Genomic DNA, 17989 nt, shown 5'->3' on the forward strand with positions numbered 1-17989 from the left:
AAACTCTCATGTATTTAAATACACACGCCCGCTGGTGACATTAGAAACTACTCCCCTCCTGAGGGTGACAAGGGACCAATAATAAGTCGGGAATAAATTCAAACTCCCAAATTTGAAAATGAGGAAAATAAAGGGAAAAAAAAAACCAAGCATTTTTCCTGCCTTTCCTACAAGAATGGTATCACCAAACAGCAGATGAGATGAAGAGCATCTTTATGAAACCATTCCTGATAAATTCAACGACGGAGCCAGCACGTCCCCATCTCACAATCCCCCAGTAACTAATGGATCTAGGCACTGAGCGTAACGGCGTTACAAAAATAGAGAGCAAACACATGGCCGCGTGCCTCCTGATGAGAAAAACACACCACCATGGGAGTCCAGTGAGGGCCACGGTGGGCCTGACTGTCTACATGCCAGGGAGAGAGGACCCAGGAGAAACCCCTGCTGGCACCTTGACATCGGACTTGCAGCCTCCAGAACGGGGAGAGGATAAGTCTGTGCTGTTGAAGTCACCTGCTCTGTGGTATTGTGTTAAGGCAGCCCGAGCAGACTAATGCACATGGGAACTCTATTTTAACTTTTTGAGGAAATGCCTGCTTTCCAAAGGAGCTGCACCGTTTCATGTTCCCACCATGATGTACGCAAGTTCCAGCTGCTCCACGTCCTCGTCAACTCTCATCATCGTCCATCTTGTTGATGATAACCATCCTCCTAGGTATGAAGTGGTATCTCATTGTGGTTTGGATTTGCATTTCCCTGATGACTAATGATGTGTGTTCATGTGCATATTTGTACATCTTCTTTGAAAAAATGTCTATTTATATAATTTGCCCATTTTTAATTGGGTTATCTTTTTCTTGAGTTATAAGAGTTTCTTACACGTTTTAGATACAAACTTCTTATCAGATATACGATTTGCAAAAAATTTCTCTTGTGGGTTGTCTTTTGCTTTCTTGATGGTGTTCTCTGAAGCACACAAGTTTTTAATTTTGATGATGTCCAATTTATCTATTTTTTCTTTCAGTGCTTGTGTTGTTGGTGTCATTTCTAAACAACCGCTGCCTAATGCACAGTCACGAGATTGACACCTAGGTGAATAACCCCCACTCCTTAGGTGTGACCTCCTCTGAAGGACGACAGAGTGAAAAGGAGGGTCAGAGTCCCTATGAAGACCCTGATAAAGATGACCTCAACGAGGGGATCAAGGTCGACACCAAGAGTCATCAGTCATGCTGAGTTGACAGTATGGACACTTGATAGGATGTGATGAAAACAGCACTTTTTTTGTGTGTGTGTGTGAGAGGAAGATCAACCCTGAGCTAACATCCATGCCAATCTTCCTCTTTTTGCTGAGGAAGACCGGCTCTGAGCTAACATCTATTGCCAATCCTCCTCCTTTTTTTCCCCAAAGCCCCAGTAGATAGTTGTATGTCATAGTTGCACATCCTTCCAGTTGCTGTACGTGGGATGCCGCCCCAGCATGGCCGGAGAAGCGGCGCGTCAGTGCGCACCCGGGATCCGAACCCAGGCCACCAGTAGCGGAGCGCGCACACGTAGCTGCTAAGCCACGGGGCCAGCCTCGAAAAGGGCACTTTTCATCTTGCACTCTTCTTCCCAAATCCCACAACCCCAGTAAATCCATGAGAAAAACATCAGACAAATCCCAATTAAGGGACATTCTATAAACACCCGACCAATCCTCCTCCAAACCATCAAGGTCATGAGAAACAAGGAAAGTCTGAGAAACCGTCCCAGATGAGAGCAGGCTAAGGAGAGGGGACAACTAGTGTCCTGTGGTTTCCTGGGACAGGAAACTAAGGAAATGAACCACTTCACATCCATTAGGACGGCCATTATCCAAAAAATACATGGTCCCTAAACTGCTGAAAAGATGTTCAGTTTCACTCCTAAGAGAAAAGCAAATCAGAATCATACTGAGACCCATTTTCATCTATTAAAACGGCAAAAATTAAAAAGCCTGACGTCCTATTCTGCTGGTGAGGCCACCAGGACACAGAGGCTTATGCCCACTGCTGGTGGGAACGCAGATTGCTGCCCATGACAAGGGAGCCTGCAGCATCTAACAGGGCTGCAGACACGGTACCGTGAACTCCGCAGCCCTGCTGCCTGGAATTCACCCTCAGGAAACACCTTGAACACAATGGAAGTACAGTGCCCTAGATTACTCACGACGGCACAGTCTGTGACTGCAAAATACCGGAAACAACCTAGATGCCATACAAATGGCTGGAGAGACACAGAAGATCCACAGGAGGGAGTTGAGAGCTGAAGAGAGAGGAGAGTCTGTGAAGTGAGGCCTTTCCAGGACACTTCAGGAGAAGAGCAAAGTACAGACAAGTGTCTACAAAACACAATATGATCCTTTGTGCCGGAGAGAAAAGAGAGTAAGTAAAATATACCTCTATCTGCTTCTTTGCAAAAAAGCAAAGAGGATAAACTGGAAACTCAGAAGACACTTCTTTTTTTTATTATTATTTTTTTTTAAAGATTTTATTTATTTATTTATTTTCCCCCCAAAGCCCCAGTAGATAGTTGTATGTCATAGCTGCACATCCTTCTAGTTGCTGTATGTGGGACGCAGCCTCAGCATGGCCAGAGAAGTGGTGTGTCGGTGCGCACCTGGGATCCGAACCCGGGCCGCCAGCAGCGGAGCGCACGCACTTAACCGCTAAGCCACTGGGCCGGCCCTGAAGACACTTCTTCTGAGTGAACTACGACTGGGACCTCTGCAACCATGTTAATGTTTCAAATACTCAAAAAGAAGTAATGAGGGGCCGGCCTGGTGGCATTGTGGTTAAGTTCAGTGCACTCTACTTCGGTGGCCCAGATTCGAGGGTTCAGATCCCGGGCATGGACCTACACTACTTGTCAAGTCATGCTGTGGCAGGCGTCCCACATACAAAATAGAGGGAGATGGGCACAGACGTTAGCTCAGAACCAATCTTTCTCAGCAAAAAGAGGAAGACTGGCAACAGGGGAGGGCTCAGGGCTAATCTTCCTCAAGAAAAATAAAAACAAAAAAATAAATCATGAATGGAGAAAAATGAAATAAAAAAGGAAACAAATGAGCCTAAAATGAATAATATAACCACAATGAAGCGGGAGGAAGCAACTCAAGAAACTTTTGAACACAGTATTTTGACCATGTGCTCTCAGACTAACTACAAAAAGGATGTGAACACATATTTAGGTCTAGTGTGTAGACTTCCATTTCTCATGGGTGGGTTAGCAATTCTAAAACAACTGTCTGGGTGCTCTAGGATCAAACAAGCAAGTAAAATACTGAGGAAAATGGAAGCTGGTTTTCTATCACAAAAAGGCATTACAAATATGGAAAGGGAGAAAGCCAGAATGAGCTGTGTAGTGCTGGACTAGAACTGGAGGTGCGAATGTGAGTTCATGATTTCACACACTCCAGCATGTATGTGCGTGTGAATGAGTATAAGTACTCAGATATTGATATAAATACCTGAGTAAGTAAAAGATCTTCTGCACAGAATTCCAACTAAGGAATGGAAGACAGCATGAAGAGGTAAGAACACTTCGCCATTTTGCAAACATTACGGTAATCATTAATTCAGGGAAGAATCATTAATGGATGCCACAAATTACTTAAGAATTACAAATGGAAAAACAGCAACTTCATGGCAGAAAACCTGGCAGTCATCATTTGACTGTGATCACCAGTAACGCAACAGACATGCTGAGTCCCGTAATACAATGGACGGAGGACACAGCACTGCTGGGTTATTCCTGCAAAAGTGCTCGACCTGAACAGACTCACCAGGACATGTGAGACACTCTAGGCTGCCTGGCAGGCGGAGGTCCTGTGGGGGCCGGCCAGCGACCGTGCAGGAGCGCTCAGGCCAGACCTGTTCTCACGCCGCCGCTGCCTCTCCTAAGGGCCCACCACCTGCCTTTTCCCCTCTTGTTCTCTCATGAACGTACACTGCAGTTTTCCACAGGCCACATGTGGGAGGCTGATGATGGCCCCCAAAGGCGTTCACGTCTTAATCCCTGGAAGCCGTTAAAACATCACCTTCCATGGCAAAGAAAACTTTGCGGGTGTGATGAAGTTAAGGACCTTGAGAGGGGAGATGATCCTGGATTATCCAGGTGGGGCTTAAATGGAATCACAGGGTCCCTACAGGAGGAAGGCAGGAGGTCTGAGTCAGAGGAGATGTGACAACAGAGCAGAGGTCGGAGCGATGTGGGGCCCCGGGCCAAGGACTGTGGCACCTCTAGGAGCTGGAAGAGGCTGGGAAACAGATTCTGCCCTGGAGCCGCCAGAAGGAAGCAGCCCTGCTGACCCATTTGCGACTTCTGAGAACTGTGAGACAGTAGCTTCAAGCTACTAAGTCTGTGGTAATTTCTTACAACAGCGGTAGGAATTGAACACTGTATATGATGCATGATAACGCATCAGATCAAATTTTTTAAATATAGTTATTTTTCAAGAAAAGAGTTATTTATGTTAATATGCTACAGATTGAATTGTATCCTCCAAAAAGATATGTTCGAGTCCTAACCCCTGCTACCTGTGAATGTGACCTTATTTGGAAATAGGGCCCTTGCAGATGTACTCAAGTCAAGATGAGGTCACAGCAGGCTGGAGCGGGCCCTACTCCAGTGACTGGTGTTCTGATAAGAAGAGGAAGTTTGGACATACACACAGGGGAGAAGACCGTGTGAAGATGAAGCAGAGGCTGGAGTGATGCGTCTACAAGCCAAGGATGCAGCTGCCAGCAGCTGGGAGGAAGGCCTGGAACAGATACCCACGGAGCCTTCAGAAGGAGCCCACCCTGCCAGGACCTGGCTCTCAGACTCCTGGCCCCCAGAACCATGAGGATAAATTTCTGCTGTTTTAAGATTCCCGGTTTGTGGTACTTGCTTACACCAGCCCTACGAAGCTAATACAATGTGTAATGGTCCGTTATTTAGATGAACAAGTAAATGAATCTTTTAAAATTTTTCAGTTTTCGTTTCTAATACAGTGATTATCGATAGATACACTCACATAAACCAAGTTCAGCGAGTTTTAAGAATGTCAAGTTTTAACAATGTAAAGGGCCTGAAGCCAAAACGTTTGAGAACGTCTGTGCTAAACGAACAAATGCTATTTACAACTCCTCCCTGCACCAAGGCAGGAGTGAGTGCGTCAGAGGAGGCCGGAGACCCGAGCCAAGAGGGCAAGAGGAGTCGCCTGGTGAGAAGGGCCAAGCGGGAGCCCGCCCAGGGCCTCTGCTTCCTCTGGGTTTCAGACTGTTTTCGCCTGCGCCCCACGTCCGAGAGAAGGACACAGAACATCTGAAGATGTTCACAGCACAGTGTACAAACACTGAACCCGCAGCAACCAGAGCGGGAACATCTACTGCAGAGCAGTCTGGGTAAGCCAATTTGGATTCCTCGTCGGCCACTCACAGAGGCGGGGAGAATGTCTGGACAAAGCAAGCTTGTCCATCAATGCTGTCTGTGTGATTAGTGCTACGTAAGGTAAACCCTGGAGAGGAACCTGTGAGAAGAGGAAGGTGTGTGCGGGCAATGCTCATAGGTCGTTAGAAAATGTCTTCATGGTTAATACACTTGGTGTTTTTTTTTTTTTTTTTTTGGTGAGGAAGATTAGCCCTGAGCTAACATCTGTTGCCAATCCTCTTTTTGCTGAAGAAGATTGGCCCTGGGCTAACATCCATGCCCATCTTCCTCTACCTTATATGGGACGCCTGGTGTGTTGGTGCGCACCCGGGATCCAAACCTGCGAACCCCAGGCCACCAAAGTGGAGTGTGTGCACTTAACTGCTACGCCACCGGGCCGGCCCCAACACACTTGGTTTTCACTTGTACACTAGAGGGCAAGTCCACACCAGCTGGGACAGGATGGAATGGTCTGTGAGGCCCCGAGAAGCCTCTTAAAGAAGATGATGTTGTCCCCAAATGCCAACTGGAAAGAAGGCCCTGGGCAGACTCTGGCCCCCCCGGATGCGTTACCCCCTCGGCCCGTCCTGGGCTTTTGGCCTGTAAGCTGACCTGAGCTGCTGGAGTCTGCGCTGAACTCCAGGCAGAGGTTGCCCTGCTGTGCCACCTTGGTCTGCTCCTCCAAAACCTGGTCTATGACGTGCAGTCCAGAAGCCACGTCGTGGGGGGTCAGGTCAAAGGATGCCGACTCCTCGCACATCTTCTCCTGAGGACCCAAGCAGGCTGCGTCATGGTGGACAAGGGCAGGGGCTTGGGGGCTCTGGGAAGCGGAGATGGGGCAGGGTGCAGACTGCCCCACCCCATGGTCTCTAGGACCAGGTCACAAACGGGTCCAAAGATGGCTGTCTGGCCAGACCATTGTTTGAAAACGACTTCACTTGAGCTGCCAACATTTCATAATTAGAAAATTTCCCATTAAAACCAAATTTCTGGCTTTTCTCTAAAGTCAGATCTGACCCACCGGGCCCACCATCCCCCATGGGAACAACTGCTTGGAACCAAGCAGGGGCTGAGGGTGGCTGCCATCCCAGGACGCCAGACTCTGGTGGAGCCTCCCCTACACTCTGGAGCACAAGCACGGCTGCCCCAAGTAGCCTTCCTCTGGTGTCTGGTCAAGGCCAGCCACTCATGGAAACACAGGGCCCCGAGCAGCAGCCATAGGGATGGGTGGAGAGGGGTGCAGGTGACAGGGAGGTGCTGGGAGGCGGCCTCTTTGAGCCTGGGTGTGGTCACCAGGGGGCGAGTCAGGCCAGCTGACCAGCTGCCATGGGACAAAAGGAAAGAGACTGAATAAGCTGATGGCAGGAGGGGCCTGTGGAGGTCTTTCATGGAAACAGTTGACACAGCCGGCCAGCGTACCTCACCCAGGTCTGCTTGGTCCCGACAGCCAGGGTGGCAGGGGTTTGGACAGGCCCCTACCATTCTCCAGAGGGAAGTGGGCAGGAGGCAGGGGTTATCAGGAAGGCCATCTGGACACTCACCACGTTGTGAGCTTCGTCAAAGATGACGACTGTTCCTTTTAGGTCGATGCTGTGTGCCCGGCGACTCTACAGCAAGAGGAGAAGGAGGCTGGGCTGGAGCTGAGCAGGGCAGTCACTGCCCCTCGGGGGCCTGCAGAGACCAGGCAGGGAAGGGAGAGACCGAGGCACGTGGCAGGCAGGAGAAAGCTCAGGGAGGCACGACCCTCTTGAGTGCTGATTACCACACTGCCCGGAGACGTGGGGAAGGCCCTCTCACACCTGCTGTTGGGGGTGGCAGCTGGCCACGGCCACCAGGAACTGCCCACCCACCACTGAGCTGTCAGGCATCAGTCCTGGTGACGCTCACACAGCACAGGGAGCAGGCACGAGACCCCACACTCTGCAGCCACAACGCAGAGGGGGAAGGCCAAACCACTGCTCTCCACCTGGGACACAGGAGGGGAGAGTGTGAGGGGAGTGATCTGGGGTGGGGTCTGGCATTGGTATTTCTTTTCATCAACTTAATTTGAAGTTTAACTTGCATAAAATAAAGTGCCCATTTTAAGTGTGCAGATAAGTGTTGACAAATATGAGCACAGCGTAGCCACACCCAAAGCAGGAGACAAGACGTCCCCTCGCTGTCCATGGGAGCTCCGAGCTGCTTTCTACGAGCAGAGATCATTTTTGCCTTTTCTAGGCCGTCCTGAAAACCAGTCAGGCAGCAAACCCTTCTCTCTGGGTTAGCGTGTCCTGAGAACCACCCGTGTTGCTGCGTAGTTGCAGGTCACCCTTTTGATTGCTCTGTTTTAGGGACATCCACCTGCTGATGGACAGGGGCTGTCTCCAGCTTGGGCAACCGTTAGCAGAACCCTGGGCACATGCTGTGCCAGGCTCTGGACGCAGCTTCATTCTCTCGGGCATGTCTCCAGAGCAGGGCGCCACTCCACACACCCACCAGCAATGGCTGAGACCTCCAGTGCTCCACATCCTCACTGGTTCTCCTAAGTCCTCTTAATTTTAGCTGTTTTGGTGGGAATGCAGGTCATCTCCCTGTGGCTCTCATCTGCATTTCCTCAGGACTAGTGATGCTGAACATTTTCCATGCATGTGCTGACTCGGCCATCCGTCTGTCTCTTTGGTGACGTATGTGTTCGGACCTTTTCCAAGGGTTGGCTGGGTTGTCTGTCGAGTTACAAGAGCGCTGTACACACTCTGGGCCCAGCCCTTTGACGGACAGCCGTACCAGGAACACTCCTCCCTTTCTGTGACTGGCCTTTAAATTTTTTTAATTTTCTTAATGCTTTCAGAGTCCAATTTATCGATTTTTGTCTTTAGGGCTAGTGCCTTATGTGTCCAAGCTAAGAAATCATGGCCCCAGCCTGTGGTGACCCACGTTCTCTCCGGGGCCTCAGAGCTCCAGCTGTCATATTCAGGGTATACTGTGTGAAGGGCTGCTGAGATTCATTCTCTTCCAAACACACATCCAGCGATTCCAGCACCATATTTTGGAAAAAGAACCCAAACCTTTCCTTTCCCCACTAAAACACTTAGGCAAGTTTGTAGAAAACCAATTTCCACAGGTGTGGGTCTACCTACGACTCACTACTCTGCAAGCCTGGCCGGCACCGCCCTCTCTGCACTTTTGCGCTCTCCAGGAAGTCCTCAAGTCAGGCAGTGTGAGCCCTCCAACTCAGACCTTCTCTGTCAAGATCATCTTGCTCTCTTAGATCTTTTGCAGGTCTATGTAAGTTTTGGAATCAGTTTATCAGTTGTGATATGACTGTTCCAGGGTGGGGCCCAGGCCCCGGCAGCCAGCTTGAAAGAACCACATACAACCCCTCAGCAAACCCCGCCAGCTCTCTGTGCCCAAATCTGGGCCACCTCTCAGGACCTGCCCTCGCCCCGCCATGTGCCTAATCTTCCACTCTGCTCCAGCCACTCGCTCCATGCAACAGTCCAGCATTCCACCCCTTACGACGCTTGCACTCACTACTTGCCCAGACAGCTGCTGCTCCTTAGAGGCCTCCCTGTCCGTGTGGCACTGTCTCCACCCTCCATGCTCATTTCCCCTTATGGTCCTTACGTGCTACCGACTCGTGTGCTCACTCTTCTGCCATCTACCCCACCACCAGCAGCAAAGCTCCACACAGTGATGCCAGTTTCACTCCCTGCTGCGTCCCAGCGACCAGACCTGTGCCCAGCACAGCAGGTTCTCAGTAAACACCTACTGCAGGGACAAATGGACGAACACAGGCCCAGAGGATGTCCAGTATCGTGCTTCTGTGAGGTACAGTCGCTGAACGCGTGGGGCGTGATGCCCCTACGTTAAAACAGGAGGGACACACAAAGATGTGCACTCATCCCGAGGGAGGAGCACGAGGACAGAACGCTCCCTGGGCTGCCTCATCCAACTGGAAAAAGAGAAGCCGAGCCGCCAGGACAAGGTCAGGGCCTGGCCCTGGCTGCAGCCTTGGGGTCTCCTCACTCCTGCCAGCCCGCTTGCTCCCAAAGAGCTCAGAACGACCCATCCATGGCCCTGGGCTGGTCACAACTGAGCCCTAACCAGTGAGAGAGGCCGGGTCCTCCTACACGTGCCTGCTTCTCTGAGCGAGGGTCTGATCTCAAACTGAACCAACAAAGGCTCTGACAGCCCTTTGTGATCCAGAGAACACCCCTTGACGTTGGGAATCGTCAGCTAGGGGCTGAGACCTCACCTTGGCGTCCAGCAAGTAGTTGTACGGCATGAAGATGATGTCGGCCTGCTGCTTCAGGTTCCGAGAAAGGTAGTAAGGGCAGAGCCTGGGAGCAGGAGAGGAAGAAGGCACTGTGAGCACCACACACAGGCCCGGGGGACATGCTGGGCCCTCAGAGGTACCCCCACAGGCTGAGGCAGGAGCGAGTGTTCAGGACGGGCAGCAGTGACACTGGGCCATGGCCCTGAGTCCGGACTTGATGCTGCGTCCTCCCATGGCATGCACAGGGAGGAGCCCTGGGGTTGCACGGGGCTCGGACAAGAGTGGAACAGGGACAACAGGGGAGCTGGCTGCACTGCTGTTCACACCGTGCACTCTCCACCACAAGAGATAAAAAACCCCAACTCTCTTTCCAAGCAGATCAATGAGGCAATCAGAAACAAAACACTCGCCCCATTTTATCACAACTCAAAGCCCTGAAGCTGTAAGAGGTCCTGTCAAGTGTCGGATGCCACCTCAGGGAGAGTGTGTGCTCAGGGAGAAGGAGGAGGACACACCCCTGGTTTCTGAAAACTAAACCGTCCAGGCCCCACGGTGGAGGAGGGGGTGCAAGGGTCCTCACTTCTTACTTGACGGTCCTCAGAACCCCTGACGTGTCTTCATACTGAACAACTGTCAGTTTCATGATTAAAAAAGGATAAAAACAAACACATGTGCCTGTGGACGTGGCGGGACAGCCAGGCCTGGGAAGATGCAGCCGGCTGCGGCCCCACCGAGGGCTCTTACTTGTGCCGGTTCCCACTCTTGACCAGGTCCTCGATGTCCAGGATGGGAGTGGCCAGCTCCTGCTCGAGGCTCTTCTCTGTGGATATGGGCAGGGGTGAACTCACACCCTCAGGTCCACTGAGTGCCCCCAGGCCCCAGGGGGAGACCCAGGACGGAATGGCTCCCACACAGCGGTCAGTCAGTATGGCCACCGGGGGACCTTCCCTTAGGGCAGGACTGGGGCCTCCAGCCACCTGGAGACTCACCAGAGAGAATCCCTGCCCTGTGGGTCTCAGGGTCCCCCGGGGAGGGCCCTGAACCTGAAGTGATCCTGAGGGAGCCCTGCTCTACACCCCAGAAGGCGGCCACCAGCCTGAGGCTAAGCATCAATAGAAGATGGCATCCCCTGGAATGAGGGCAGCCCCTCAGCCTGCCACTGACACCCCAGATGCCTCGAGGACACGCGGTGTCTGTGCTGTAATGAGGCTTCGTTGGCAGCAAGTCTTCCCCTCTCTCTGCTTTCCCACCCATGAGAGCAGGCCCAGAGTCCCTCTGAAGGCAAGCTAGGCTCTGCAGAGCGGGGAGCGGGACTGCTGGGCTGCCACTGCCTGCCGGTAACAGTGCAGGAGCACAGACCTGAGGCAGGGCAGACAGGAGGGGCAGGGGGCACCCAAGGCTGGACAGCCCCAGGGCCCCTTCCTTGGGTGGCAGCCCACGACAGGCACTACTCCCTGCTGGCTACGTGGCCCAAGGCACGAAGGAGGAGTACAGACCCCCCAACCGGGCCCACAGGAATCCACTGGGGAGCTGCTTTATCCTAGCAACTCCAGGGCCCATGTCCTGGTGGATGGACCAGGGGTCTCCTCTATCAGGCACCCCAGGAAGTCTCAGGGCAGCCACATGTGAACCCCCGGCTCCCAGCCCACTGTGGCAGGTACCAGGCGCAGCCTTTAACTGCAGAGGCCAGGGCCGGCCCTGTGGCTTAGTGGTTAAGTGCCCGCACTCTGCTGCTGGTGGCCTGGGTTCAGATCCCAGGCGTGCACCGACGCACCGCTTCTCCGGCCATGCTGAGGCCGCGTCCCACATACAGCAACTAGAAGGATGTGCAGCTATGACATACAACTATCTACTGTGACTTTGGGGGGAAAAATAAATAAATAAAAAATCTTTAACTGCAGAGACCAGAACACACACGGCCTCAGCACTGACCCACTCCCAAAATGCCCCCAGAGACAGCAGGCAAGGGGAGGAGGAAGAGCCAACAGTCAGTGTCGCCATAGCAACAGAGCAGCCAATCCCATGCTCTGCAGCAGGCTAGCCTGAGAGCTCAGCAACCCTGGGGGGGAGGAAGGGGGGATGGGACGGGGGCAGGGAGCAGGAGGGGCAATGAGGATGGGGGGCAAGGAGGAGAGGGGGGCAACGAAAAGGAAGGGGGCAGTAACGTGGAAGGGGGAGAAGCAGCCCCCAGGGCTGACTGGGTGTGCAGACGCTGCAGGGGGGCAGCAGGGCCCTTTGCTTGCCCCCTAGGATGCAGGCCAGGCAGGGTTCCAGCTCTCTCTTTCTCCTTACTCCCACATACAGGCCCCTCCCCCATCGGACCCCTCCTGGGGTGGGTTTCTGCCCACTCCTCTCCCCCCTCTGAAGGCTGGGCAGCTGCTGAAGATGCCCCCTCACATCCTGTGGGGATGGGGGGCAGGGGAGGCTGAGACACAGCAAGCATGCGCAGGTTTACGGTGAGCGGACCCCTGCCCTGGGCTGGAACAGAGCAGGTGGGCTACGACTGAGGAGGAGATAGATGGAGGCTGGAGCCAGCAGGCCAACTGGGATAGCTGCCGTGCTCTGCCTCCCAGGGCCTAGGACAGTGGGGATGGGGTCTGCAGCCCAGGCGGCCAGCACGCACCAGCTCCAGCAGCACCTCCACTGTGGCGGAAGCTCCCCTCAGCTTCCACCTCCTCCTCTGGCCTCCTGGCCCCTCCCTGCTCAGCAACCCTCTGGGAGAGTCAAGGGCAGTGCAGGTGAGGGACTCAGCAGATGAGGGCTGGGCCAGCAGAGGGCGCAAGCTGACCCACAAGCAGCTGTGGCAAGGTGGCTGGAGCAGCTCCCACCCAGTGCTGCTCAAAGGCTCTGGCCCATGGCGAACAGGGCACCTGAACCCACCCCCTCTGCCAGGGATGCAGACAGGGGAGGCAGCCTTGGTGGGGCAGAGAAGGGACGACTCCATTGAGTGTCATGGGTGTGATGCCAGTGCCTGTGTGAAGGCAGGACTGAGGTGGGACGGTTGTGAGCAAAGAGGTAGACAAGGCAAAGGGGAAAGAACGCCATCAGAGAGACCCCAGCACCTACAGGCCTGATGCAGGCAGAGGAAGCAGAGCGAGGCAGTCAGCCATTCTTGGCCTGGGGCCAGGACCAGCTGCCGCAAGCTACAAAGACTGGTGGCTGCCCTCGCCCGGGGCCGCTGCGGGCCAGGCCGATGCTCAACGCTTTCCACGCACCCTTCACTCTGTCCCAAAGGTCCTTGGTGCCACCAGACCAAAACACACAGCAAATAAGAAAGCAGCAAAAAGCAAGCTCCGGGAGCCTGGGTCCTCACAGCACAGGCCAAGCTCTGCAGGAGAGCGGACCCCCCACTTGCAGCCAGTCACACCCAAGGAGGACCTGAGCCCAAGCCACATCAGGCACACTCTCCACCCGTCTTTCCAAGGGGCAGGGCACAGGGACGCCTCATGCTGGGAAGTGCAGGACCCCCAGCTCAGGCCTCTGGGAGCACAGCACTGTCCTGACCCTCCTCTGCCCAGCACAGGCTGGCAAACTGGGCACTCCAAACCCCAGAGCCAGCGGCCTACAGACCACCACTGCCTTGTGAATGCTCCTGGGCCCATGTCACCGCTCCTTCACAGTCTGAGTCCCAAGCCTGAGGCAGGAAACAGAGGGAACCCCGGGCCCACAGAAGTGCAAGTCCCCCCTAAGCCACAGAGTCCTGACTGCAGATAAGAAAGTGTACAGGCCGCACCACAGAGAGGCCTCTCTGCCACAGCCTCTGGCTGCAGTGGTCCTTGACAGACATGAGGGGCAGCCATGTGGTGGAAAGGCAGATTTGGAGGCAAGCCCCTCTACTCTGGGCCCAGGAAAGGCAACAACAAGAGACAAGGGTCCCCGTCACAGGGCCGCGGGCACCTGCGTCAAGCAGCTGGTTTTCATCACGCACCCTGTGCACGTCACTCTCCCTGTCTCTGAGTGAGGCTGTTCTCCCCACAGCACCGGAGGCTGGAGGGGTCGCCAGGACTCCCAGGACTCCGAGAGAGCCGCACCCTGGCTGTGACATATCTCAGCAAAAGGACACCGCAAGACTCACAAAAGGAAAAGTCCCTGAGGAGTCGAGGGTCCAAGGCAAGCTTCCAGAGCCTCCTCCCTGGGCTTACTCCCCAGGGTGAGCTGTGACAATGTGTGAAACTGGGAAGCTTGCCAGAGACCCAGCGCCCAGGGTTTTACCAGGGGCCGGTCACGTGCGTGCCTCTGCCTGGCAGGCACCCAAATTCCATACCCCCAAAAGGAAGCAGGTGCTCCTTGCACAAACAGCTTGGGCCCAAAGAGCCCCTCCTGTCCTATCAGGGGAGGTGGGGACCCTTCTGAAATCCAAGTTCCCCGTCACCAGTGAGGCTGGCCTTGCCAGCAGGCCTTTCTGAGACGGCAGCCCTTCTCAGGCCCGCAGTGTGAGCTCTTCTGCAAGCAATCCAACACAGGTCCCCGGTCAGGAGACAGTGCCCGGGTATCTCCCTCACCTAGCTGAGCCCGATGTGGCCACACTGGAGCCCCAAGGGGCAAGAGCCAGTGGGCTATGAGGCCGAGCTCAGCCCTGGAAGGCCACACAGGCTCCACTCCCACTTTGCTGCCCGCTAACCAACAGGAGCCCTCTCTTACCTTCTACGTTGTTGTAGAAATGACAGGAGCGACTCGCCACCTTCTTGCGGCACAAGTGGACCTAGGAGAGAAAGGAGGTGGTCCCGGCTAGCACAATGGGCCAGCCAGTGGGTACACCGCCAGCCCAGTGTGTGAAGGCCAAGCCCCACTCTGGCCCCTGCCCCTAGCCACCCACCCCCTGCCAGCTCCACCCCCACCAGCTCTTCATCTGCCATCCTCCAAGGGCACAGTGGGGGCTCTGAAAGCTGGGCAGCACCCACCTAGCAGGACCACAGAGACGGGGCAGGCGCCCCAGGAGCCCACCTGCATGTGATTACTTTCCTGCTTCTTCACCTCAGGGTGGATACACAGCTGCTCCCGGGAGCCCAGCACACACACTCTGGGCCTGGTGGAAGAGAGAGCCGTGGGGTCAAGAACCAGGGGACAGGAGCCCATAGTGCTGTCCAGCAGCGTGAGCCGTTCGGGACACATACGGAGCCTCAGGAAACTTGGCTCACACATGCAGGTGGGCAGCCAGAGAGAGAGGTTGTGGCCGGAATACGCCCAGGGCTTGGGAGGGGCTCTCTCTGTTGTGTGGCCCACTTTGAATTGTGGCCCAGGGTGAGCGTAGAGATAAGGCAGGGGAAACGGGACAGATGGCAAGAGACTCTGGAGCATCCACAGGGACCCCACTGTCTCTGTGCTCCCTGACATGGGAGGCTGGGGAGGGACACCAAGGCTCCTGTAGCCCTGCCAGGCTCTGACATGGGGCAGAGCCTCCTCCCCTTCACGTGCGCAGCTGCACTGACACTCACAGCTGCCAGCACAGTGCCTGCAAGGAGCCCAGGGTGCAAACCCAAGGTCAGCACGTAAACTTGAAGCTGCTTTCTCACAAGTCGCGGGCATCAGAGACAGCCGGCCCTGCTGTAATCCCGCACACCGGAGCATGGCCTGCCCTCAGGAGGGGGTCTAGGCAGAACACCACTATCAAGCGCCGTGCTGAGGCCACCTCCCCCCATAACCCTGAGGTGGGATGAACAGCGCCTGACCCACCGGTAGGAGGTGTTCCGAAGCTCGCTGATGACCTGTGTGAGCTGCGAGTGGGTCCTGGAGGCATAAATGATCTTTGGGATGTCCGTATAGCAAGCTGCCCAAGCACGAGAAAGCAAAACAGGTCACGGCTCCACAAGACAGCGTTCTCGTGTGCTGTTAACCCAGGGGCACTCAGCTAACTCCGCCCTGCGGACAGCTAGGCACTGGCTGGATACCCGATACTCGCTATTAGGAATGAGTAAGTGGGTATCTGCAGTGTCCTAATTCGGCCATGAGGCTCTGACCTTAGGCTGACAGCTGGGATGGTGAGAAAGGACATGGCAGCTACAACACTCTCTGTTCAGCTCTGCTCAGAGCCTTGCCCACCCACTCCACCCCTTCCTTACCGAGGGAGGGAGGCTGGCAGAGGGCCTGAAAGTAACTGAAAGGAGCATCACCTGTGGTGTCTCCATCCGAAGCAGCCTTTCCCCAGGACAACAAGGCGCGATCGCAGAAGAGCTCCCCTTGTGCCCTCTCAGCAATCTTGCGGGCAGAGATGGCCTCGTGGAGGTGTTCCCGCCAGGCCAGCGTGGTGCAGAGGAGGCACAGGGTCTTCCCTGTGCCTGTGGGGCTCTCTAAAACGCCGTTCACTTTCTGAATGGGGTCGGGAACAGGGTCATGGGGAAGCAGGGGAGAGGCACCGCAGGCCACGTGGCCTACCTGCCCGCCTGCCCGGCAGCCAGTGGGGCAGCTCTGCTCAGGCAGAGCCCACCCGGCAGGTAGCAAAAGCCCCAAGGGACAGTGGATAATTCCACAGGACAATGTTTCCACCCTCAAACTAAGAGCTGTGGGTTAATTCAGTCCTCATTAGCAAATAATTTGCAGATCATTACCCAAAACGGGACAGTATTTTTCATACTAATATAAATAGTAAGATGATTAATTAGGTGCCAAGTCTCAAAAGAGGAGATTGTTCTGCGATTCTGGATCCAGGCATTTACACTATCTGAAGAGAACCTCATGGCCTACATAGTTCTCAGATGGAGCCTGAGGAGCAAGCCTGGGGACACACAAAGGCAGAGCTGCGCTCCCAGCTGCCACAGAACCCAGCTCCTCGCTGACATAACAGCGGCCAGGAGCCCAGCTGCAGGGTCAGACCTGAGGGACTGGGGCCGTGAGCAGGGTACAAGAGGGCATGCTAAGAAACCCAGCAGAGAGCAACCTGCAGCCCTTCCAACTTCCTGCATACCCTGGAGGTTTAAAGGCCTTCCAGAATGCGGGCTGGGCACCAGCTGTCCTTCTACGTGGGAATACTTCCTCCAGATCCTCAAATGGCTGGCTGCTCGTCGTCACCTGGCCTCAGCTCAAATGCCACCTCTGCAGAGAGGCCCCCCAAGGTGCTCCCAAGCCTCTCACCTTGTCTTTTCTGCATAACTCTCATCACCACCTAGAATTACCTTTTTTTGTTTACTAGTTTATCATGTCTCCTACCCCACCTGGAACATTGGCCCTATTTATGACAGAGTCCCATGTCCAGAAGGGAACCTTTCACCCAGTAGGCCCTGGTTGGAGTGGACAGGAAGGTGGAAGCACATCAGGCCCTTATGGGAGCTCTCCCCACACTGAGCCTTCCCCCAGGGGCAGCCCCTGGCTCTGCAGCTCTACCTTCTGCAGGCATTCCAGAACCTTGGTCATGTACTCCTCTTGGCATCTGTATGGCTGGAAAGGGAAATCCACCGTCACGCCGTTCAAGGTTATCTTGGGCATACTGGCCTGTTGTCAGGAGGGCACAGAGGCTGGCTGAAATGCAGGCTGTGTGGGCCTGTGAGACAAAGCCCCTTCGAACATTTCCCGACCTCGGCCACTCCAGGTCAGTGATGCCTGCCTGCGGCGCTGGGACACGATGCTCTTCTCCCCGGTAACCCCTATGGCACAGAAACGGGGACAAGAGGCCTCTAGCCAGCCTTCCGGAGTGCCAGACCACTTCACCGGTCATCTCAGGCAGCCCCTCCCGCCGCCGCGGCCCGAAGGCAAGCCCGAGACGCCCCACCGCACGGCGCCCGGGGAGGCGAAAGCCGCGCGGCAGCCCGCCTCCTTCTCAGGCCCGACCGCTCCGCTCCGGGAGAGGCGGCCGGGCTCGCGGAGACGAGAGAATCACCCGCTTACCGCCCGAGCCGCACAGGCCGGACCCAGGGCCCCCAGGCCCCGCGTCCCCCGCCCGCCCCGGCCTCCCGGGCGCATCCTCCGGCCGACCGCCGCTCGCCCTCTCCAGGCCTCGGCCCCGCGCGGACCCCGAGCCCGCCGCCGGCCCTCCCGCGGAGCCGCCGAGGCTCCGCCGCCGTGCCCGCCTCGCCGGTCCCGCGTCCCGCGGAGCCTCTCGGCCGGCCCCCGACTCACCCGCCTGCCCAGGCCCCGCCGCCGCGCCCGCCTCGGCGCTTCGGGCTTCGCGCGCTGAGGCACAGCCGTCACTGAGCGCGCCGCACTTCCGCCCCCGATTCCGGTCCGCCGCCGCTGCGCCCTCCGGAAACCGCTCCCCGGCAGAGGGGTCCGCGCGCCGCCCGCGCGCTCGCGCCCAGCGCGCGCCGCGCCCTTCCGCAGACCCCGACTTAGACTGCACCTCCGTCGCCCGCGCGCAGAAACCGGGGT

General features: G+C 55.7%; 1 protein-coding gene across 9 annotated transcripts in view; it reads right to left on the minus strand.

The window, feature by feature from the left end:
- The window catches only part of RTEL1 (regulator of telomere elongation helicase 1), a 36147-nt gene extending 18368 nt beyond the window's left edge, over nucleotides 1–17779 (minus strand). For 4 of the 9 annotated variants that reach the window (XM_058562276.1, XM_058562275.1, XM_058562274.1 and 1 more), the window contains exons 1-10: nucleotides 17741–17765; nucleotides 17009–17268; nucleotides 15802–15997; nucleotides 15365–15458; nucleotides 14636–14717; nucleotides 14333–14393; nucleotides 10436–10511; nucleotides 9671–9755; nucleotides 6978–7043; nucleotides 6049–6202 (exon numbers count right to left, since the gene is read on the minus strand). In XM_058562276.1, the coding sequence (XP_058418259.1) occupies nucleotides 6049–6202; nucleotides 6978–7043; nucleotides 9671–9755; nucleotides 10436–10511; nucleotides 14333–14393; nucleotides 14636–14717; nucleotides 15365–15458; nucleotides 15802–15997; nucleotides 17009–17110 (916 nt within the window). In that variant the 5' untranslated portion in view covers nucleotides 17111–17268; nucleotides 17741–17765. Of the gene's footprint in view, nucleotides 1–6048; nucleotides 6203–6977; nucleotides 7044–9670; nucleotides 9756–10435; nucleotides 10512–14332; nucleotides 14394–14635; nucleotides 14718–15364; nucleotides 15459–15801; nucleotides 15998–17008; nucleotides 17269–17740 lie in introns of all 9 variants that reach the window. The other 5 variants (XM_058562271.1, XM_058562273.1, XM_058562270.1 and 2 more) reach the window with 3 other exon arrangements.
- Nucleotides 17780–17989: the final 210 nt, after the last annotated feature.

This window comes from Diceros bicornis, chromosome 19, assembly GCF_020826845.1.
Source record: "Diceros bicornis minor isolate mBicDic1 chromosome 19, mDicBic1.mat.cur, whole genome shotgun sequence".
NCBI classification, from domain to species: domain Eukaryota; kingdom Metazoa; phylum Chordata; class Mammalia; order Perissodactyla; family Rhinocerotidae; genus Diceros; species Diceros bicornis.